The sequence below is a fragment of the Mobula hypostoma genome, unplaced genomic scaffold (genome assembly GCF_963921235.1).
Source record: "Mobula hypostoma unplaced genomic scaffold, sMobHyp1.1 scaffold_143, whole genome shotgun sequence".
Lineage (NCBI taxonomy): Eukaryota > Metazoa > Chordata > Chondrichthyes > Myliobatiformes > Myliobatidae > Mobula > Mobula hypostoma.
Genome location: NW_026948243.1, coordinates 223,277 through 247,168, shown reverse-complemented (window position 1 = coordinate 247,168; position 23,892 = coordinate 223,277). Strand labels below are relative to the sequence as shown.

The 23,892-nt window shown below is 55.7% G+C and overlaps 1 protein-coding gene across 2 annotated transcripts in view; it reads left to right on the top strand.

Moving 5' to 3' along the window:
• Positions 1-2,102: 2,102 nt before the first annotated feature.
• The window catches only part of LOC134342154 (chromodomain-helicase-DNA-binding protein 4-like), a 153,065-nt gene continuing 131,275 nt past the window's right edge, over positions 2,103-23,892 (top strand). For both annotated transcript variants that reach the window (XM_063040129.1, XM_063040128.1), the window contains exons 1-3: positions 2,103-2,234; positions 15,336-15,542; positions 22,035-22,153. In XM_063040129.1, coding sequence (XP_062896199.1) covers positions 2,214-2,234; positions 15,336-15,542; positions 22,035-22,153 — 347 coding nt within the window. In that variant the 5' untranslated portion in view covers positions 2,103-2,213. The remainder of the gene's footprint in view (positions 2,235-15,335; positions 15,543-22,034; positions 22,154-23,892) is intronic.

The window sequence follows — 23,892 nt, the reverse complement described above, 5'->3', positions numbered from 1 at the left end:
CTCTCCCGCCTGTCCTTCCCCCCACCTCTCTCCCGTCTCTCCTTCCCCCCCTCTCTCCCGTCTCTCCTTCCCCCCCTCTCTCCCGTCTCTCCTTCCCCCCTCTCTCCTTCCCCCCCTCTCTCCTTCCCCCCGTCTCTCCTTCCCCCCGTCTCTCCTTCCCCCCGTCTCTCCTTCCCCCCGTCTCTCCTTCCCCCCGTCTCTCCTTCCCCCGTCTCTCCTTCCCCCCGTCTCTCCTTCCCCCCGTCTCTCCTTCCCCCCCGTCTCTCCTTCCCCCCCGTCTCTCCTTCCCCCCGTCTCTCCTTCCCCCCGTCTCTCCTTCCCCCCGTCTCTCCTTCCCCTCCGTCTCTCCTTCCCCCCGTCTCTCCTTCCCCTCCGTCTCTCCTTCCCCTCCGTCTCTCCTTCCCCTCCGTCTCTCCTTCCCCTCCGTCTCTCCTTCCCCTCCGTCTCTCCTTCCCCCCGTCTCTCCTTCCCCCCGTCTCTCCTTCCCCTCCGTCTCTCCTTCCCCTCCGTCTCTCCTTCCCCTCCGTCTCTCCTTCCCCTCCGTCTCTCCTTCCCCTCCGTCTCTCCTTCCCCTCCGTCTCTCCTTCCCCTCCGTCTCTCCATCCCTCCGTCTCTCCTTCCCCCCGTCTCTCCTTCCCCCCGTCTCTCCTTCCCCCCGTCTCTCCTTCCCCCCCGTCTCCTTCCCCCCCGTCTCTCCTTCCCCCCGTCTCTCCTTCCCCCCCGTCTCTCCTTCCCCCCCCGTCTCTCCTTCCCCCCCCGTCTCTCCTTCCCCCCCCGTCTTCCTTCCCCCCCCGTCTCTCCTTCCCCCCGTCTCTCCTTCCCCCCGTCTCTCCTTCCCCCCGTCTCTCCTTCCCCCCGTCTCTCCTTCCCCCCCCGTCGTTCCTTCCCCCCGTCTCTCCTTCCCCGTCTCTCCTTCCCGCCGTCTCTCCTTCCCCCCCTCCCGTCTCTCCTTCCTCCCCTCTCTCCTGTCTCTCCTTCCCCCCTCTCTCCCGTCTCTCCTTCCCCCCTTCTCTCCCGTCTCTCCTTCCCCCCTTCTCTCCCGTCTCTCCTTCCCCCCTTCTCTCCCGTCTCTCCTTCCCCCCTCCCGTCTCTCCTTCCCCCCTCTCTCCCGTCTCTCCTTCCCCCCCTCTCTCCCGCCTCTCCTTCCCCCCCTCTCTCCCGCCTCTCCTTCCCCCCCTCCCGTCTCTCCTTCCCCCCTCTCTCCCGTCTCTCCTTCCCCCCTCTCTCCCGTCTCTCCTTCCCCCCTCTCTCCCGTCTCTCCTTCCCCCCTCTCTCCCGTCTCTCCTTCCCCCCTCTCTCCCGTCTCTCCTTCCCCCCTCTCTCCCGTCTCTCCTTCCCCCCTCTCTCCCGTCTCTCCTTCCCCCCTCTCTCCCGTCTCTCCTTCCCCCCTCTCTCCCGTCTCTCCTTCCCCCCTCTCTCCCGTCTCTCCTTCCCCCCTCCTCTCCCGTCTCTCCTTCTCCCTCTCTCCCGTCTCTCCTTCCCCCCCTCTCTCCCGTCTCTCCTTCCCCCCCTCTCTCCCGCCTCTCCTTCCCCCCCTCCCGCCTCTCCTTCCCCCCTCTCTCCCGTCTCTCCTCCCCTCCTCTTCCGCCGTCTCTCCTTTCCCCATCTCCTTCTCCCCTTTCTCCCCTCTCCTTCCCCCCTCTCCTTCCCCCCTCTCCTTCCCCCCTCTCTTTCCCCCTTTCTCCTTCCCCCCCTCTCCTTCCCCCCCTCTCCTTCCCCCCCTCTCCTTCCCCCCTCTCCTTCCCCCCTCTCCTTCCCCCCCTCTCCTTCCCCCCCTCTCCTTCCCCCCCTCTCCTACCCCCCCTCTCCTACCCCCCCTCTCCTTCCCCCCTCTCCTTCCCCCCCTCTCCTTCCCCCCCTCTCCTTCCCCCCCCTCTCCTTCCCCCCCTCTCCTTCCCCCCCTCTCCTTCCCCCCCTCTCCTTCCCCCCCTCTCCTTCCCCCCCTCTCCTTCCCCCCCTCTCTCCTCCCCCCCTGTCTTCCCCCTCTATCCTCCACCACTCAAACTCCTTCACCCTCTCGATCGCTGGCATGGGCACTGGGTGTCTCGGGCGATCTCGTCGGGTTCCCCCTCGATTGTGCTTCTTCCTGAGCCCCTCGTCTCCCAGCAGAGGCAGAAGGCGAGCTGGAGGGAGATCTGTCCGAAACAGACGCCATCCGTCTGAAGAAAAGGAAGAAGGCAGCCAGGAAACTTCGCGAGGGGAAGATTCCGAAAATGCGCAGGCAGCGTAAAGAGGTCAGATCCCATCTTGTAACCCACTCCCGGGGATCTGTTATTCTATATATAAACCCCCCGAACCCCTGGCTCAGATCCCAGCCTGTAACCCACTCCCGGGGATCTGTTATTCTATATATAAACACCCCGAACCCCTGGATTAGATCCCATCTTGTAACCCACTCCCGGGGATCTGTTATTCTATATATAAATCCCCCGAACCCCTGGATTAGATCCCAGTCTGTAACCCACTCCCGGGGATCTGTTATTCTATATATAAACCCCCCGAACCCCTGGATTAGATCCCATCTTGTAACCCACTCCCGAGGATCTGTTATTCTATATATAAACCCCCCGAACCCCTGGATTAGATCCCAGCCTGTAACCCACTCCCGGGGACTGTTATTCTATATATAAATCCCCCGAACCCCTGGATTAGATCCCAGTATGTAACCCACTCCCGGGGATCTGTTATTCTATATATAAACCCCCCGAACCCCTGGATTAGATCCCAGCCTGTAACCCACTCCCGGGGATCTGTTATTCTATATATAAACCCCCCGAACCCCTGGATTAGATCCCATCTTGTAACCCACTCCCGGGGATCTGTTATTCTGTATATAAATCCCCCGAACCCCTGGATTAGATCCCAGCCTGTAACCCACTCCCGGGGATCTGTTATTCTATATATAAACCCCCCGAACCCCTGGATTAGATCCCAGCCTGTAACCCACTCCCGGGGATCTGTTATTCTATATATAAACCCCCCGAACCCCTGGATTAGATCCCATCTTGTAACCCACTCCCAGGATCTGTTATTCTGTATATAAATCCCCCGAACCCCTGGATTAGATCCCAGCCTGTAACCCACTCCCAGTGATCGGTTATTCTGTATATAAACCCCCCAAACCCCTGGATTAGAACCCAGCCTGTAAGCCACTCCCGGGGATCTGTTATTCTATATATAAACCCCCCGAACCCCTGGATTAGATCCCAGCCTGTAACCCACTCCCGGAGATCTGTTATTCTATATATAATCCCCCCCGAACCCCTGGGTTAGATCCCAGACTGTAACCCACTCCCGGGGATCTGTTATTCTATATATAACCCCCCCGAACCCCTGGATTAGATCCCAGCCTGTAACCCACTCCCGGGATCTGTTATTCTATATATAAACCCCCCCCGAACCCCTGGATTAGATCCTAGCCTGTAACTCACTCCCGGGGATCTGTTATTCTATATATAAACCCCCCGAACCCCTGGATTAGACCCCAGCCTGTAACCCACTCCCGGGGATCTGTTATTCTATATATAAACCCCCCAAACCCCTGGATTAGATCCCAGTCGGTAACCCACTCCCAGGGATCTGTTATTCTATATATAAACCCCCCGAACCCCTGGATTAGATCCCATCTTGTAACCAACTCCCGGGGATCTGTTATTCTATATATAAACCCCCCGAACCCCTGGATTAGATCCCATCTTGTAACCCACTCCCGGGGATCTGTTATTCTATATATAAACCCCCCGAACCCCTGGATTAGATCCCAGCCTGTAACCCACTCCCGGGGATCTGTTATTCTATATATAAACCCCCCGAACCCCTGGATTAGATCCCAGCCTGTAACCCACTCCCGGGGATCTGTTATTCTATATATAAACCCCCCGGAACCCCTGGATTAGATCCCATCTTGTAACCCACTCCCGGGGATCTGTTATTCTATATATAAATCCCACGAACCCCTGGATTAGATCCCATCTTGTAACCCACTCCCGGGGATCTGTTATTCTATATATAAACCCCCCGAACCCCTGGATTAGATCCCATCTTGTAACCCACTCCCGGGGATCTGTTATTCTATATATAAACCCCCCGAACCCCTGGATTAGATCCCAGCCTGTAACCCACTCCCGGGGATCTGTTATTCTATATATAAACCCCCCGAACCCCTGGATTAGATCCCAGCCTGTAACCCACTCCCGGGGATCTGTTATTCTATATATAACCCCCCCGAACCCCTGGATTGGATCCCAGCCTGTAACCCACTCCCGGGATCTGTTATTCTATATATAAATCCCCTGAAACCCCTGGATTAGATCCCAGCCTGTAACCCACTCCCGGAGATCTGTTATTCTATATATAACCCCCCCGAACCCCTGGATTGGATCCCATCTTGTAACCCACTCCCGGGGATCTGTTATTCTATATATAAACCCCCCGAACCCCCAGATTAGATCCCATCTTGTAACCCACTCCCGGGGATCTGTTATTCTATATATAAACCCCCCGAACCCCCAGATTAGATCCCAGCCTGTAACCCACTCCCGGGGATCTGTTATTCTATATATAAACCCCCCCGAACCCCCAGATTAGATACCAGCCTGTAACCCACTCCCGGGGATCTGTTATTCTATATATAAACCCCCGCAAACCCCCAGATTAGATCCCATCTTGTAACCCACTCCCGGGGATCTGTTATTCTATATATAAACCCCCCGAACCCCTGGATTAGATCCCAGACTGTAACCCACTCCCGGGGATCTGTTATTCTATATATAAACCCCCCGAACCCCCAGATTAGATCCCATCTTGTAACCCACTCCCGGGGATCTGTTATTCTATATATAAACCCCCCGAACCCCCAGATTAGATTCCAGCCTGTAACCCACTCCCGGGGATCTGTTATTCTATATATAAACCCCCCAAACCCCTGGATTAGATCCCAGTCGGTAACCCACTCCCAGGGATCTGTTATTCTATATATAAACCCCCTGAACCCCTGGATTAGATCCCATCTTGTAACCCACTCCCGGGGATCTGTTATTCTATATATAAACCCCCCGAACCCCTGGATTAGATCCCAGCCTGTAACCCACTCCCAGGGATCTGTTATTCTATATATAAACCCTACCGAACCCCTGGATTAGATCCCAGCCTGTAACCCACTCCCAGGGATCTGTTATTCTATATATAAACCCTCCCGAACCCCTGGATTAGATCCCATCTTGTAACCCTCTCCCGGGGATCTGTTATTCTATATATAACCCCCCCGAACCCCTGGATTAGATCCCATCTTGTAACCCACTCCCGGGGATCTGTTATTCTATATATAAACCCCCCTGAACCCCTGGATTAGATCCCAGCCTGTAACCCACTCCCGGGGATCTGTTATTCTATATATAAACCCCCCGAACCCCTGGATTAGATCCCATCTTGTAACCCACTCCCGGGGATCTGTTATTCTATATATAAACCCCGCTGAACCCCTGGATTAGATCCCAGCCTGTAACCCACTCCCAGGGATCTGTTACTCTATATATAAACCCTCCCGAACCCCTGGATTAGATCCCATCTTGTAACCCACTCCCGGGGATCTGTTATTCTATATATAACCCCCCCGAACCCCTGGATTAGATCCCATCTTGTAACCCACTCCCGGGGATCTGTTATTCTATATATAAACCCCTCTGAACCCCTGGATTAGATCCCAGCCTGTAACCCACTCCCGGGGATCTGTTATTCTATATATAAACCCCCCGAACCCCTGGATTAGATCCCAGCCTGTAACCCACTCCCGGGGATCTGTTATTCTATATATAAACCCCCCGAACCCCTGGATTAGATCCCATCTTGTAACACACTCCCGGGGATCTGTTATTCTATATATAAACCCCCCGAACCCCTGGATTAGATCCCATCTTGTAACCCACTCCCGGGGATCTGTTATTCTATATATAAACCCCCCGAACCCCTGGATTAGATCCCAGCCTGTAACCCACTCCCGGAGATCTGTTATTCTATATATAAACCCCCCGAACCCCTGGATTGGATCCCTTCTTGTAACCCACTCCCGGGGATCTGTTATTCTATATATAAACCCCCCGAACCCCTGGATCAGATCCCAGCCTGTAACCCACTCCCGGGGATCTGTTATTATATATATAAACCCCCTGAACCCCTGGATTAGATCCCATCTTGTAACCCACTCCCGGGGATCTGTTATTCTATATATAAATCCCCCGAACCCCTGGATTAGATCCCAGACTGTAACCCACTCCCGGGGATCTGTTATTCTATATATAAACCCCCCGAACCCCTGGATTAGATCCCAGTCTGTAACCCACTCCCGGGGATCTGTTATTATATATATAAACCCCCGCAAACCCCCAGATTAGATCCCATCTTGTAACCCACTCCCGGGGATCTGTTATTCTATATATAAACCCCCCGAACCCCCAGATTAGATCCCATCTTGTAACCCACTCCCGGGGATCTGTTATTCTATATATAAACCCCCCGAACCCCCAGATTAGATCCCAGCCTGTAACCCTCTCCCGGGGATCTGTTATTCTATATATAAACCCCCCGAACCCCCAGATTAGATCCCATCTTGTAACCCACTCCCGGGGATCTGTTATTCTATATATAAACCCCCCGAACCCCCAGATTAGATCCCATCTTGTAACCCACTCCCAGGGATCTGTTATTCTATATATAAACCCCCCGAACCCCCAGATTAGATCCCAGCCTGTAACCCACTCCCGGGAATCTGGTATTCTATACATAAACCCCCCGAACCCCTGGATCAGATCCCAGCCTGTAAACCACTCCCGGGGATCTGTTATTCTATATATAAACCTCTTGAACCCCTGGATTGGATCCCAGCCTGTAACCCACTCCCGGGGATCTGTTATTCTATATATAAATCCCCCGAACCCCTGGATTAGATACCAGCCTGTAACCCACTCCCGGGGATCTGTTATTATATATATAAACCCCCGCAAACCCCCAGATTAGATCCCATCTTGTAACCCACTCCTGGGGATCTGTTATTCTATATATAAACCTCCTGAACCCCTGGATTAGATCCCAGCCTGTAACCCACTCCCGGGGATCTGTTATTCTATATATAAATCCCCCGAACCCCTGGATTAGATACCAGCCTGTAACCCACTCCCGGGGATCTGTTATTATATATATAAACCCCCGTAAACCCCCAAATTAGATCCCATCTTGTAACCCACTCCCGGGGATCTGTTATTCTATATATAAATCCCCCGAACCCCTGGATTAGATCCCAGACTGTAACCCACTCCCGGGGATCTGTTATTCTATATATAAACCCCCCGAACCCCTGGATTAGATCCCAGTCTGTAACCCACTCCCGGGGATCTGTTATTATATATATAAACCCCCGCAAACCCCCAGATTAGATCCCATCTTGTAACCCACTCCCGGGGATCTGTTATTCTATATATAAACCCCCCGAACCCCCAGATTAGATCCCATCTTGTAACCCACTCCCGGGGATCTGTTATTCTATATATAAACCCCCCGAACCCCCAGATTAGATCCCAGCCTGTAACCCACTCCCGGGGATCTGTTATTCTATATATAACCCCCCCGAACCCCCAGATTAGATCCCAGCCTGTAACCCACTCCCGGGGATCTGTTATTCTATATATAAACCCCCGCAAACCCCCAGATTAGATCCCATCTTGTAACCCACTCCCGGGGATCTGTTATTCTATATATAAACCCCCCGAACCCCCAGATTAGATCCCATCTTGTAACCCACTCCCGGGGATCTGTTATTCTATATATAAACCCCCCGAACCCCCAGATTAGATCCCAGCCTGTAACCCACTCCCGGGGATCCGGTATTCTATACATAACCCCCCCGAACCCCTGGATTAGATCCCAGCCTGCAACCCACTCCCAGGGATCTGTTATTATATATATATAAACCCCCGCAAACCCCCAGATTAGATCCCAGCCTGTAACCCAGTCCCGGGGATCTGTTATTATGTATATAAACCCTCCGAAACCCAGGATTAGATCCCAGCCTGTAACCCACTCCTGGGCATCTGTTATTCTATATATAAACCCCCCGAACCCCCGGATTAGACCCCAGCCTGTAACCCACTCTGGGGATCTGTTATTCTGTTTCTAAACCCCCTGAACCCCCGGATTAGATCCCAGCCTGCAACCCACTCCCGGGGATCTGTTATTCTGTATATAAACCCTCCGCACCCCTGGATTAGATCCCAGCCTGTAACCACTCCCGGGGATCTGTTATTCTGTTTTCAAACCCCCGAACCCCTAGATTAGATCCCAGCCTGCAACCCACTTCCAGGAATCTGTTATTCTGTATATAAACCCCCTGAACCCCTGGATTAGATCCCAGTCTGTAACCCACTCCCGGGGATCTGTTATTCTGTATATAAACCCCCCGCACCCCTGGATTAGATCCCAGCCTGTAACCACTCCCGGGGATCTGTTATTCTGTATCTAAACCCCCCGAACCCCCAGATTAGATCCCAGTCTGTAACCCACTCCCGGGGATCTGTTATTCTATATATAAACCCCCCCAAAACCCCAGATTAGATCCCAGCCTGTAACCCACTCCTGGGGATCTGTTATTCTGTATATAAACCTCCTGAACCCCTGGATTAGATCCCAGTCTGTAACCCACTCCCGGGGATCTGGTATTCTATACATAAACCCCCCGAACCCCTGGATTAGATCCCAGCCTGCAACCCACTCCCAGGGATCTGTTATTATATATATATAAACCCCCGCAAACCCCCAGATTAGATCCCAGCCTGTAACCCAGTCCCGGGGATCTGTTATTATGTATATAAACCCTCCGAAACCCAGGATTAGATCCCAGCCTGTAACCCACTCCTGGGCATCTGTTATTCTATATATAAACCCCCCGAACCCCCGGATTAGACCCCAGCCTGTAACCCACTCTGGGGATCTGTTATTCTGTTTCTAAACCCCCTGAACCCCCGGATTAGATCCCAGCCTGCAACCCACTCCCGGGGATCTGTTATTCTGTATATAAACCCTCCGCACCCCTGGATTAGATCCCAGCCTGTAACCACTCCCGGGGATCTGTTATTCTGTTTTCAAACCCCCGAACCCCTAGATTAGATCCCAGCCTGCAACCCACTTCCGGGAATCTGTTATTCTGTATATAAACCCCCTGAACCCCTGGATTAGATCCCAGTCTGTAACCCACTCCCGGGGATCTGTTATTCTGTATATAAACCCCCTGCACCCCTGGATTAGATCCCAGCCTGTAACCACTCCCGGGGATCTGTTATTCTGTATCTAAACCCCCCGAACCCCCAGATTAGATCCCAGTTTGTAACCCACTCCCGGGGATCTGTTATTCTATATATAAACCCCCCCAAAACCCCAGATTAGATCCCAGCCTGTAACCCACTCCTGGGGATCTGTTATTCTGTATATAAACCTCCTGAACCCCTGGATTAGATCCCAGTCTGTAACCCACTCCCGGGGGTCTGTTATTCCATATAGAAACCCTCCGCAAACCCCCAGATTAGATCCCAGCCTGTAACCCACTCCCGGGGATCTGTTATTATGTATATAAACCCCCGCAAACCCCCAGATTAGATCCCAGCCTGTAACCCACTCCCGGGGATCTGTTATTCTGTATATAAACCCCCCGAACCCTGGATTAGATCCCAGCCTGTAACCCACTCCCGGGGATCTGTTATTCTGTATATAAACCCCCCAAACCCCTGGATTAGATCCCAGTCTGTAACCCACTCCCGGGGATCTGTTATTCTATATATAAACACTGCCAAACCCCCAGATTAGATCCCAGCCTGTAACCCACTCCCGGGGATCTGTTATTCTGTATATAAACCCCCCGAACCCTGGATTAGATCCCAGCCTGTAACCCACTCCCGGGGATCTGTTATTCTGTATATAAACCTGCCGCACCCCTGGATTAGATCCCAGCCTGTAGCCCACTCCCAGGGGTCTCTGTTATTCTATATATAACGCCCCCCCCCGCAAACCCCCAGATTGGATCCCAGCCTGTAACCCACTCCCGGGAATCTGTTATTATATATATAAACCCCGGCAAACCCCCAGATTAGATCCCAGCCTGTAACCCACTCCCGGGGATCTGTTATTCTGTATATAAACCCCCCGAACCCCTGGATTAGATCCCAGTCTGTAACCCACTCCCGGGGATCTGTTATTCTGTATCTAAACCCCCCGAACCCCCAGATTAGATCCCAGTCTGTAACCCACTCCCGGGGATCTGTTATTCTATATATAAACCCCCCCAAAACCCCAGATTAGATCCCAGCCTGTAACCTACTCCTGGGGATCTGTTATTCTGTTTCTAAACCTCCTGAACCCCTGGATTAGATCCCAGTCTGTAACCCACTCCCGGGGGTCTGTTATTCCATATAGAAACCCTCCGCAGACCCCCAGATTAGATCCCAGCCTGTAACCCACTCCCTGGGATCTGTTATTATGTATATAAACCCCCGCAAACCCCCAGATTAGATCCCAGCCTGTAACCCACTCCCGGGGATCTGTTATTCTATATATAAATCCCCCAAACCACTGGATTAGATCCCAGACTGTAACCCACTCCTGGGGTCTGTTATTCTGTATATAACCCCCCGCAAACCCCTGGATTAGATCCCAGTCTGTAACCCACTCCCGGGGATCTGTTATTCTGTATATAAACCCCCCGAACCCCTGGATTAGATCCCAGCCTGTAACCCACTCCCGGGGATCTGTTATTCTGTATATAAACCTCCCGCACCCCTGGATTAGATCCCAGCCTGTAGCCCACTCCCAGGGGTCTCTGTTATTCTATATATAACGCCCCCCCCGCAAACCCCCAGATTGGATCCCAGCCTGTAACCCACTCCCGGGAATCTGTTATTATATATATAAACCCCCACAAACCCCCAGATTAGATCCCAGCCTGTAACCCACTCCCGGGGATCTGTTATTCTGTATCTAAACCCCCCGAACCCCCAGATTAGATCCCAGTCTGTAACCCACTCCCGGGGATCTGTTATTCTATATATAAACCCCCCCAAAACCCCAGATTAGATCCCAGCCTGTAACCCACTCCTGGGGATCTGTTATTCTGTATATAAACCTCCTGAACCCCTGGATTAGATCCCAGTCTGTAACCCACTCCCGGGGGTCTGTTATTCCATATAGAAACCCTCCGCAAACCCCCAGATTAGATCCCAGCCTGTAACCCACTCCCGGGGATCTGTTATTATGTATATAAACCCCCGCAAACCCCCAGATTAGATCCCAGCCTGTAACCCACTCCCGGGGATCTGTTATTCTATATATAAATCCCCCAAACCGCTGGATTAGATCCCAGACTGTAACCCACTCCTGGGGATCTGTTATTCTGTATATAAACCCCCCAAACCCCTGGATTAGATCCCAGACTGTAACCCACTCCTGGGGATCTGTTATTCTGTATATAAACCCCCCAAACCCCTGGATTAGATCCCAGCCTGTAACCCACACCTGGGGATCTGTTATTCTATATAGTAACCCTCCCGAACCCCTGTAATAGATCCCAGTCTGTAACCCACTCCCAGGGATCTGTTATTCTATATATAAACCCTCCCGAACCCCTGGATTAGATCCCAGCCTGTAACCGAGTACCAGGGATCTGTTATTCTGTATATAAACCCCCCAAACCCCCGGATTAGATCCCAGTCTGTAATCCACTCCTGGGGATCTGTTATTCTATATATAAACCCCCCGCACCCCTGGATTAGATCCCAGCCTGTAGCCCACTCTGGGGATCTGTTATTATATATATACACCCCCGCAAACCCCCAGATTAGATCCCAGCCTGTAACCCACTCCCGGGGATCTGTTATTCTGTATATAAACCCCCCGAACCCCTGGATTAGATCCCAGCCTGTAACCCACTCCCGGGGATCTGTTATTCTGTATATAAACCTCCCGCACCCCTGGATTAGATCCCAGCCTGTAGCCCACTCCCAGGGGTCTCTGTTATTCTATATATAACGCCCCCCCCCCCGCAAACCCCCAGATTGGATCCCAGCCTGTAACCCACTCCCGGGAAGCTGTTATTATATATATAAACCCCCGCAAACCCCCAGATTAGATCCCAGCCTGTAACCCACTCCCGGGGATCTGTTATTCTATATATAAACCCCCTGAACCCCTGGATTAGATCCCAGCCTGTAACCCACTCCCGGGGATCTGTTATTCTGTATATAAACCCTCTGAACCCCAGGATTAGATCCCAGCCTGTAACCCACACCTGGGGATCCGTTATTCTGTATATAAACCCCCTGATCCCCTGGATTAGATCCCAGTCTGTAACCCACTCCCAGGGGTCTGTTATTCTATATATAACCCCTCCGCCCCGCAAACCCCCAGATTGGATCCCAGCCTGTAACCCACTCCAGGGGATCTGTTTTTATATATATAAACCCCCTGAACCCCTGGATTAGATCCCAGCCTGTAACCCAGTCCTGGGGATCTATTATTCTGTATATAAACCCCCCAAACCCCCGGATTAGATCCCAGCCTGCAACCCACTCCCGGGGATCTGTTATTCTATATATAAACCCCCCCGAACCCCTGGATTAGATCCCAGTCTGTAACCCACTCCCGGGGATCTGTTATTCTGTATATAAACCCCCCAAACCCCTGGATTAGATCCCAGTCTGTAACCCACTCCCGGGGATCTGTTATTCTGTCTATAAACCCCCTGAACCCCTGGATTAGATCCCAGTCTGTAACCCACTCCCTGGGGTCTGTTATTCTATATATACCCCCCCCGCCGACCCTCTGGATCAGATCCCAGCCTGTAACCCACTCCCAGGGATCTGTTATTCTATATATACCCCCCCGCCGACCCTCTGGATCAGATCCCAGCCTGTAACCCACTCCCGGGATCTGTTGTTCGATATATAAACCCCCTGAACCCCTGTATTAGATTCCAGCCTGTAACCCACTCCCAGGGATCTGTTATTCTATATATAACCCCCCCCCCCGACCCTCTGGATCAGATCCCAGCCTGTGACCCTCTCCCGAGGATATGTTATTGTATATTAAACCCACCTGAACCTGTGGATTAGATCCCAGCCTCTAACCCACCTCCGGGGATCTATTATTCTATATATGAACCCCCCGAACCCCTGGATTAGATCCCGTCTGTAACCCACCCCTGGGGATCTGATATTCTATACATTAACCCCCCCAAAACCCTGGATTAGATCCCAGCCTGTAACCCACTTCCGGGGATCTGTTATTCTGTCTATAAACCCCCTGAACCCCTGGATTAGATCACAGTCTGTAACCCACTCCCTGGGGTCTGTTATTCTATATATAAACCCATCGAACCCCTGAATTAGATCCCAGCCTGTAACCCACTCCCAGGGATCTGTTATTCTATATATACCCCCCCCCCCGACCCTCTGGATCAGATCCCAGCCTGTAACCAACTCCCAGGATCTGTTATTCGATATATAAACCCCCTGAACCCCTGTATTAGATTCCAGCCTGTAACCCACTCCCAGGGATCTGTTATTCTATATATAACCCCCCCCCGACCCCCTGGAGTAGATCCAAGCCTGTAACCCACTCCTGGGGATCTGTTATTCTGTATATAAACCCCCTGAACCCCTGGATTAGATCCCAGCCTGTGGACCTCTCCCGAAGATATGTTATTCTGCATTTAAACCCCCCAAACCCCAGGATTAGATCCCAGCCTGTAACCCACTCCCGGGGATCTGTTAATGTATATTAAACCCACCTGAACCCGTGGATTAGATCCCAGCCTCTAACCCACCTCTGGGGGTCTATTATTCTGTATATGAACCCCCCGAACCCCTGGATTAGATCCCAGTCTGTAACCCACCCCTGGGGATCTGTTATTCTATACATAAACCCCACGAACCCCTCGATTAGATCCCAGCCTATAACCCACTCCCGGGGGATTGGTTATTCTATATATAACCCCCCCCGAACCCCTGGATTAGATCCCAGCCTGTAACCCACTCCCGGGGATCTGTTATTCTGTATATAAACCCCCCAAACCCCTGGATTAGATCCCAGCCTGTAACCCACTCCCGGTGATCTGTTATTCTATATATAAACCCCTCGACCCCTTGGATTAGATCCGAGCCTGTAACCCACTCCTGGGGATCTGTTATTCTGCATATAAACCCCCTGAACCCCTGGATTAGATCCCAGCCTGTGACCCTCTCCCGAGGATATGTTATTCTGTATATAAACCCCCCAAACCCCTGGATTAGATCCCAGCCTGTAACCCACTCCCGGGGATCTGTTATTGTATATTAAACCCACCTGAACCAGTGGATTAGATCCCAGCCTCTAACCCACTTCCGGGGATCTATTATTCTATATAGGAACCCCCCGAACCCCTGGATTAGATCTCATCTGTAACCCCCCCCCGGGGATCTGTTATTCTATACATAAACCCCCTGAACCCCTGGATTAGATCCTAGCCTATAACCCACTCCCAGGGATCTGTTGTTCTGTACATAACCCCCCCCAACACCTGGATTAGATCCCAGCCTGTAACCCACTCCCGGGGATCTGTTATTCTATATATAACTCCCCCCCCTGAACCCCTGGATTAGATCACAGCCTGTAACCCACTCCCGGGGATCTATTATTCTATATATGAACCCCCCGAACCCCTGGATTAGATCCCAGTCTGTAGCCCACTCCCGGGGATCTGTTATTCTGTATATAAAGCCCCGAACCCCTGGATCAGATCCCAGTCTGTAACCCACTCCCGGGGATCTGTTATTCTATATATAACCCCCCCCCCCGAACCCCTGGATTAGATCCCAGTCTGTAACCCACTCCCGGGGATCTGTTATTCTGTATATAAACCCCCCGAACCCCTGGATCAGATCCCAGTCTGTAACCCACTCCCGGGGATCTGTTATTCTATATATAACCCCCCCCCGAACCCCTGGATTAGATCCCAGCCTGTAACCCACTCAGGGAGATCTGTTATTCTATATATAAACCCCCTGAACCCCTGGATCAGATCCCAGTCTGTAACCCACTCCCGGGGATCTGTTATTCGATAAATTCCCCAGACCAAGGCCCACCCTTGTCACCGTGGGTACCAGTCGCTCTGTACGTTGTCAGTAGTTTCCCGGGTTGCCGTGTGAGGGGGGCGGTGTGAGTCGGCCCCTCCCTCGGTGCCTGTCCCTCCAACCCCTGGGTCAGGGAGGGAGGGAGGGAGGGAGAGTGCCTCGAATCTGAGACCCACTGTGCTCTCCGCCCCGCAGATGCTGGACCTGAGCGGCGAGGGCTCGCCCGACGGGCTGGGCTTCGGGCTGGGCGAGGGAGAGCGCTCGGACAGCGAGGGCAGCGACTACGCGCCGGGCCGGAAAGTCAAGAAGAAACTGAAGGAGAAGAAGGAGAAGAGGAACAAACTGAAGAGGCGGGAGGAGCTGGAGGGCCAGGACGACGACGACGAGGACGACGGCTCGAAGGTGACGGACCAGCCCGTCAGGGGCTGACCCAGGTCCCTCGCTCCGTCCGTCAGTGACCCCTCTCCCCGTCTCCCAGCGTCCGTTGTCCCCACTGACTTTAACCCAGATCCCTCACACCGTCCCTCGGTGACCCCTCTCCCCCAGCGTCCTGTGTCACTGACGTTAACCCAGCTCCCTCACACCGTCCCTCAGTGACCCCTCTCCCCCAGCGTCCTGTGTCACTGACTGTGTCCCCACTGACGTTAATCCAGCTCCCTCACACCGTCCCTCAGTGACCCCTCTCCCCCAGCGTCCTGTGTCACTGACTGTGTCCCCACTGACGTTAATCCAGCTCCCTCACACCGTCCCTCAGTGACCCCTCTCCCCCAGCGTCCCGTGTCACTGACGTTAATCCAGCTCCCTCACACCATCCCTCAGTGACGCCTCTCCCCCAGCGTCCTGTGTCACTGACTGTGTCCCCACTGACGTTAACCCAGCTCCCTCACACCGTCCCTCAGTGACCCCTCTCCCCCAGCGTCCTGTGTCACTGACGTTAACCCAGCTCCCTCACACCGTCCCTCAGTGACCCCTCTCCCCCAGCGTCCTGTGTCACTGACTGTGTCCCCACTGACGTTAATCCAGCTCCCTCACACCGTCCCTCAGTGACCCCTCTCCCCCAGCGTCCTGTGTCACTGACTGTGTCCCCACTGACGTTAATCCAGCTCCCTCACACCGTCCCTCAGTGACCCCTCTCCCCCAGCGTCCCGTGTCACTGACGTTAATCCAGCTCCCTCACACCGTCCCTCAGTGACCCCTCTCCCCAGCGTCCTGTGTCACTGACGTTAATCCAGCTCCCTCACACCGTCCCTCGGTGACCCCTCTCCCCCAGCGTCCTGTCACTGACGTTAATCCAGCTCCCTCACACCGTCCCTCAGTGACCCCTCTCCCCCAGCGTCCTGTGTCACTGACGTTAATCCAGCTCCCTCACACCGTCCCTCGGTGACCACTCTCCCCCAGCGTCCTGTCACTGACGTTAATCCAGCTCCCTCACACCGTCCCTCAGTGACCCCTCTCCCCCAGCGTCCCGTGTCACTGACGTTAACCCAGCTCCCTCACACCGTCCCTCAGTGACCCCTCTCCCCCAGCGTCCTGTGTCACTGACTGTGTCCCCACTGACGTTAATCCAGCTCCCTCACACCGCCCCTCAGTGACCCCTCACCCCCAGCGTCCTGTGTCACTGACTGTGTCCCCCCTGACGTTAACCCAGCTCCCTCACACTGCCCCTCGGTGACCCCTCTCCCCCAGCGTCCTGTGTCACTGACGTTAACCCAGCTCCCTCACACCGTCCCTCAGTGACCCCTCTCCCCCAGCGTCCTGTGTCACTGACTGTGTCCCCACTGACGTTAATCCAGCTCCCTCACACCCTCCCTCAGTGACCCCTCTCCCCCAGCGTCCTGTGTCACTGACTGTGTCCCCACTGACGTTAATCCAGCTCCCTCACACCGTCCCTCAGTGACCCCTCTCCCCCAGCGTCCTGTGTCACTGACGTTAATCCAGCTCCCTCACACCATCCCTCGGTGATCCCTCTCCCCCAGCGTCCTGTGTCACTGACTGTGTCCCCACTGACGTTAATCCAGCTCCCTCACACCGTCACTCGGTGACCCCTCTCCCCCAGCGTCCTGTGTCACTGACTGTGTCCCCACTGACGTTAATCCAGCTCCCTCACACCGTCCCTCAGTGACCCCTCACGCCCAGCGTCCTGTGTCACTGACGTTAATCCAGCTCCCTCACACCATCCCCTCGGTGACCCCTCTCCCCCAGCGTCCTGTGTCACTGACGTTAACCCAGCTCCCTCACACCGTCCCTCAGTGACCCCTCTCCCCCAGCGTCCTGTGTCACTGACTGTATCCCCACTGACGTTAACCCAGCTCCCTCACACCGTCCCTCAGTGACCCCTCTCCCCCAGCGTCCTGTGTCACTGACTGTGTCCCCACTGACGTTAATCCAGCTCCCTCACACCGTCCCTCAGTGACCCCTCTCCCCCAGCGTCCTGTGTCACTGACTGTGTCCCCACTGACGTTAACCCAGCTCCCTCACACCGTCCCTCAGTGACCCCTCTCCCCCAGCGTCCTGTGTCACTGACTGTGACCCCACTGACGTTAACCCAGCTCCCTCAGTGACCCCTCTCCCCCAGCGTCCTGTGTCACTGACTGTGTCCCCACTGACGTTAACCCAGCTCCCTCACACCGTCCCTCAGTGACCCCTCTCCCCCAGCGTCCTGTGTCACTGACTGTATCCCCCACTGACGTTAACCCAGCTCCCTCACACCGTCCCTCAGTGACCCCTCTCCCCCAGCGTCCTGTGTCACTGACTGTGACCCCACTGACGTTAACCCAGCTCCCTCAGTGACCCCTCTCCCCCAGCGTCCTGTGTCACTGACTGTGTCCCCACTGACGTTAACCCAGCTCCCTCACACCGTCCCTCAGTGACCCCTCTCCCCCAGCGTCCTGTGTCACTGACTGTGTCCCCACTGACGTTAACCCAGCTCCCTCACACCGTCCCTCAGTGACCCCTCTCCCCCAGCGTCCTGTGTCACTGACGTTAACCCAGCTCCCTCAGACCGTCCCTGAGTGACCCCTCTCCCCCAGCGTCCTGTGTCACTGACTGTGTCCCCACTGACGTTAATCCAGCTCCCTCACACCGTCCCTCAGTGACCCCTCTCCCCCAGCGTCCTGTGTCACTGACGTTAATCCAGCTCCCTCACACCGTCCCTCAGTGACCCCTCTCCCCCAGCGTCCTGTGTCACTGACGTTAATCCAGCTCCCTCACACCGTCCCTCAGTGACCCCTCTCCCCCAGCGTCCTGTGTCACTGACTGTATCCCCCACTGACGTTAATCCAGCTCCCTCACACCGTCCCTCAGTGACCCCTCTCCCCCAGCGTCCCGTGTCACTGACGTTAATCCAGCTCCCTCACACCGTCCCTCAGTGACCCCTCTCCCCCAGCGTCCCGTGTCACTGACGTTAACCCAGCTCCCTCAGACCGTCCCTGAGTGACCCCTCTCCCCCAGCGTCCTGTGTCACTGACTGTGTCCCCACTGACGTTAATCCAGCTCCCTCACACCATCCCTCGGTGACCCCTCTCCCCCAGCGTCCTGTGTCACTGACGTTAACCCAGCTCCCTCAGACCGTCCCTGAGTGACCCCTCTCCCCCAGCGTCCTGTGTCACTGACTGTGTCCCCACTGACGTTAACCCAGCTCCCTCACACCGTCCCTCAGTGACCCCTCTCCCCCAGCGTCCTGTGTCACTGACTGTGTCCCCACTGACGTTAATCCAGCTCCCTCACACCGTCCCTCAGTGACCCCTCTCCCCCAGCGTCCTGTGTCACTGACGTTAATCCAGCTCCCTCACACCGTCCCTCAGTGACCCCTCTCCCCCAGCGTCCTGTGTCACTGACTGTGTCCCCACTGACGTTAATCCAGCTCCCTCACACCGTCCCTCAGTGACCCCTCTCCCCCAGCGTCCTGTGTCACTGACGTTAATCCAGCTCCCTCATACCGTCCCTCAGTGACCCCTCTCCCCCAGCGTCCTGTGTCACTGATGTTAATCCAGCTCCCTCACACCATCCCTCGGTGACCCCTCTCCCCCAGCGTCCTGTGTCACTGGGATTAATCCAGCTCCCTCAGACCGTCCCTGAGTGACCCCTCTCCCCCAGCGTCCTGTGTCACTGACTGTGTCCCCACTGACGTTAACCCAGCTCCCTCACACCATCCCTCGGTGACCCCTCTCCCCCAGCGTCCTGTGTCACTGGGATTAATCCAGCTCCCTCAGACCGTCCCTGAGTGACCCCTCTCCCCCAGCGTCCTGTGTCACTGACTGTGTCCCCACTGACGTTAACCCAGCTCCCTCACACCATCCCTCAGTGACCCCTCTCCCCCAGCGTCCTGTGTCACTGATGTTAATCCAGCTCCCTCACACCGTCCCTCAGTGACCCCTCTCCCCCAGCGTCCTGTGTCACTGACTGTGTCCCCACTGACGTTAATCCAGCTCCCTCACACCGTCCCTCAGTGACCCCTCTCCCCCAGCGTCCTGTGTCACTGACTGTGTCCCCACTGACGTTAATCCAGCTCCCTCACACCGTCCCTCAGTGACCCCTCTCCCCCAGCGTCCTGTGTCACTGACGTTAATCCAGCTCCCTCACACCGTCCCTCAGTGACCCCTCTCCCCCAGCGTCCTGTGTCACTGACTGTGTCCCCACTGACGTTAACCCAGCTCCCTCACACCGTCCCTCAGTGACCCCTCTCCCCCAGCGTCCTGTGTCACTGACGTTAATCCAGCTCCCTCACACCGTCCCTCAGTGACCCCTCTCCCCCAGCGTCCTGTGTCACTGACGTTAATCCAGCTCCCTCACACCGTCCCTCGGTGACCCCTCTCCCCCAGCGTCCTGTGTCACTGATGTTAATCCAGCTCCCTCACACCGTCCCTCAGTGACCCCTCTCCCCCAGCGTCCTGTGTCACTGACTGTATCCCCCACTGACGTTAACCCAGCTCCCTCACACCGTCCCTCAGTGACCCCTCTCCCCCAGCGTCCTGTGTCACTGACTGTGTCCCCACTGACGTTAATCCAGCTCCCTCACACCGTCCCTCAGTGACCCCTCTCCCCCAGCGTCCTGTGTCACTGATGTTAATCCAGCTCCCTCACACCGTCCCTCAGTGACCCCTCTCCCCCAGCGTCCTGTGTCACTGACTGTATCCCCACTGACGTTAATCCAGCTCCCTCACACCGTCCCTCAGTGACCCCTCACGCCCAGCGTCCTGTGTCACTGACGTTAACCCAGCTCCCTCACACCGTCCCTCAGTGACCCCTCTCCCCCAGCGTCCTGTGTCACTGACTGTATCCCCCACTGACGTTAACCCAGCTCCCTCACACCGTCCCTCAGTGACCCCTCTCCCCCAGCGTCCTGTGTCACTGACTGTATCCCCACTGACGTTAATCCAGCTCCCTCACACCGTCCCTCAGTGACCCCTCTCCCCCAGCGTCCCGTGTCACTGACGTTAACCCAGCTCCCTCACACCGTCCCTCAGTGACCCCTCTCCCCCAGCGTCCTGTGTCACTGACTGTATCCCCCACTGACGTTAACCCAGCTCCCTCACACTGTCCCTCAGTGACCCCTCTCCCCCAGCGTCCTGTGTCACTGACTGTATCCCCACTGACGTTAACCCAGCTCCCTCACACCGTCCCTCAGTGTCCCCTCTCCCCCAGCGTCCTGTGTCACTGACTGTATCCCCACTGACATTAATCCAGCTCCCTCACACCGTCCCTCAGTGACCCCTCTCCCCCAGCGTCCCGTGTCACTGACGTTAACCCAGCTCCCTCACACTGTCCCTCAGTGACCCCTCTCCCCCAGCGTCCTGTGTCACTGACTGTGTCCCCACTGACGTTAACCCAGCTCCCTCACACCGTCCCTCAGTGACCCCTCTCCCCCAGCGTCCTGTGTCACTGACTGTGTCCCCACTGATGTTAACCCAGCTCCCTCACACCGTCCCTCAGTGACCCCTCTCCCCCAGCGTCCTGTGTCACTGACTGTGTCCCCACTGATGTTAACCCAGCTCCCTCACACCGTCCCTCAGTGACCCCTCTCCCCCAGCGTCCTGTGTCACTGACGTTAATCCAGCTCCCTCACACCGTCCCTCAGTGACCCCTCTCCCCCAGCGTCCTGTGTCACTGACTGTATCCCCACTGACATTAATCCAGCTCCCTCACACCGTCCCTCAGTGACCCCTCTCCCCCAGCGTCCCGTGTCACTGACGTTAACCCAGCTCCCTCACACTGTCCCTCAGTGACCCCTCTCCCCCAGCGTCCTGTGTCACTGACTGTGTCCCCACTGACGTTAACCCAGCTCCCTCACACCGTCCCTCAGTGACCCCTCTCCCCCAGCGTCCTGTGTCACTGACGTTAATCCAGCTCCCTCACACCGTCCCTCAGTGACCCCTCTCCCCCAGCGTCCTGTGTCACTGACGTTAATCCAGCTCCCTCACACCGTCCCTCAGTGACCCCTCTCCCCCAGCGTCCTGTGTCACTGACTGTGTCCCCACTGATGTTAACCCAGCTCCCTCACACCGTCCCTCAGTGACCCCTCTCCCCCAGCGTCCTGTGTCACTGACTGTGTCCCCACTGATGTTAACCCAGCTCCCTCACACCGTCCCTCAGTGACCCCTCTCCCCCAGCGTCCTGTGTCACTGACGTTAATCCAGCTCCCTCACACCGTCCCTCAGTGACCCCTCTCCCCCAGCGTCCTGTGTCACTGACTGTGTCCCCACTGATGTTAACCCAGCTCCCTCACACCGTCCCTCAGTGACCCCTCTCCCCCAGCGTCCTGTGTCACTGGGATTAATCCAGCTCCCTCACATGTCCTGTCCCTGGCCCCTCCGTGTTGTCCCCCTCCACACGACCCCCTTCCTCTCTTTCCTCGTTTTGCCTCAGCCCTTGACCTCTGCCCTTTGTCCGTCGTAGGAGCCCAAGTCGTCTGCTCAACTGCTTGAGGACTGGGGAATGCAGGACATCGATCACGTTTTCTCCGAGGACGATTACCGTACCCTCACCAACTATAAGGCCTTCAGCCAGTTTGTCAGGTGAGTGTCTGTCTCTCTCCCTCTCCCTCCATCTCTGTCCCTGTCTGTCTCTGTCCCTCTCTCTCCCTGCCCCTCTCTCCTGTCAGTCCCGGAGAATGGGCTTGGAGAATTGACGTGGAAGATTTCAACATGGGAACCGTGAGGTGCTGGTGTTCAGTCTCGCTCCCGCAGTGAGTACCCGCCTCGACCACTTCCCCCGGCAGCCTCTTCCACAGGCGGACCACCCTCTGGGTGAAAAAGTTGCCCCTCGGGTCCCTGTTCAATCTCTCACCCCTCTCACCTTAACCCTGAGCCCTCTGGTTCTCGATTCCCTAACCCTGGGGGGAAAAGTCTGTGCACGTTCGCCCTATCTGTACCCCTCGTGGTTTTACACACCTCTGTAAGGTCACCCCCACGCACCAAGGAATAAAGTCCCGACCTGCCCGACCCCTCTCCGTAACTCAGTCCCTCGAGTCCCGGTAACATCCTGGTGGTCAGCGGCATCTTTCCTGCAGCCGGGCGACCGAAACCGAGCACCGTACTCCCAGCGCGGCCTCACCGACGTCTCGTACAACTGGGATGTGACCTCCCGACTCCCGTACTCAGTGTCCTGACTGATGAAGGCCAGTGTGTCGAACGCCTTCTTCACCGTCCCGTCTACCTGTGACTCCACTTTCAGGGAACCGTGTTCCTGTACCCCTGGGTCCCTCTGTTCTACAACACTCCCCAGGGTCCCCGTCTACCCGTGACCCCACTTTCAGTGAACCGTGTCCCTGTACCCCTGGGTCCCTCTGTTCTACAACACTCCCCAGGGTCCCCGTCTACCCGTGACCCCACTTTCAGGGAACCGTGTACCTGTACCCCTGAGTCCCTCTGTTCCACAACACTCCCCAGGGTCCCCGTCTACCTGTGACTCCACTTTCAGGGAACCGTGTCCCTGTACCCCTGGGTCCCTCTGTTCCACAACACTCCCCGGGGTCCCCGTCTACCCGTGACCCCACTTTCAGGGAACCGTGTCCCTGTACCCCTGGGTCCCTCTGTTCCACAACACTCCCCATGGTCCCCGTCTACCTGTGACTCCACTTTCAGGGAACCATGTCCCCCGTACCCCTGAGTCCCTCTGTTCCACAACACTCCCCACGGTCCCTGTCTACCCGTGACCCCACTTTCAGGGAACCGTGTCCCCCCCGTACCCCTGGGTCCCTCTGTTCCACAACACTCCCCGGGGTCCCCGTCTACCCGTGACTCCACTTTCAGGGAACCGTGTCCCTGTGCCCCTGGGTCCCTCTGTTCCACAACACTCCCCGGGGTCCCCGTCTACCCGTGACTCCACTTTCAGGGAACCGTGTCCCTGTACCCCTGGGTCCCTCTGTTCCACAACACTCCCCAGGGTCTCCATCTACCCATGACTCCACTTTCAGGAAACCGTGTCCCTGTACCCCGGGGTCCCTCTGTTCCACAACACTCCCCAGGGTCCCTGTCTACCTGTGACTCTACTTTCAGGGAACCGTGTCCCTGTACCCCTGGGTCCCTCTGTTCCACAACACTCCCCGGGGTCCCCGTCGGCCCGTGACCCCACTTTCAGGGAACCGTGTCCCTGTACCCCTGGGTCCCTCTGTTCCACAACACTCCCCGGGGTCCCCATCGACCCGTGACCCCACTTTCAGGGAACCGTGTCCCTGTACCCCTGGGTCCCTCTGTTCCACAACACTCCCCAGGGTCCCCATCGACCCGTGACCCCACTTTCAGGGAACCGTGTC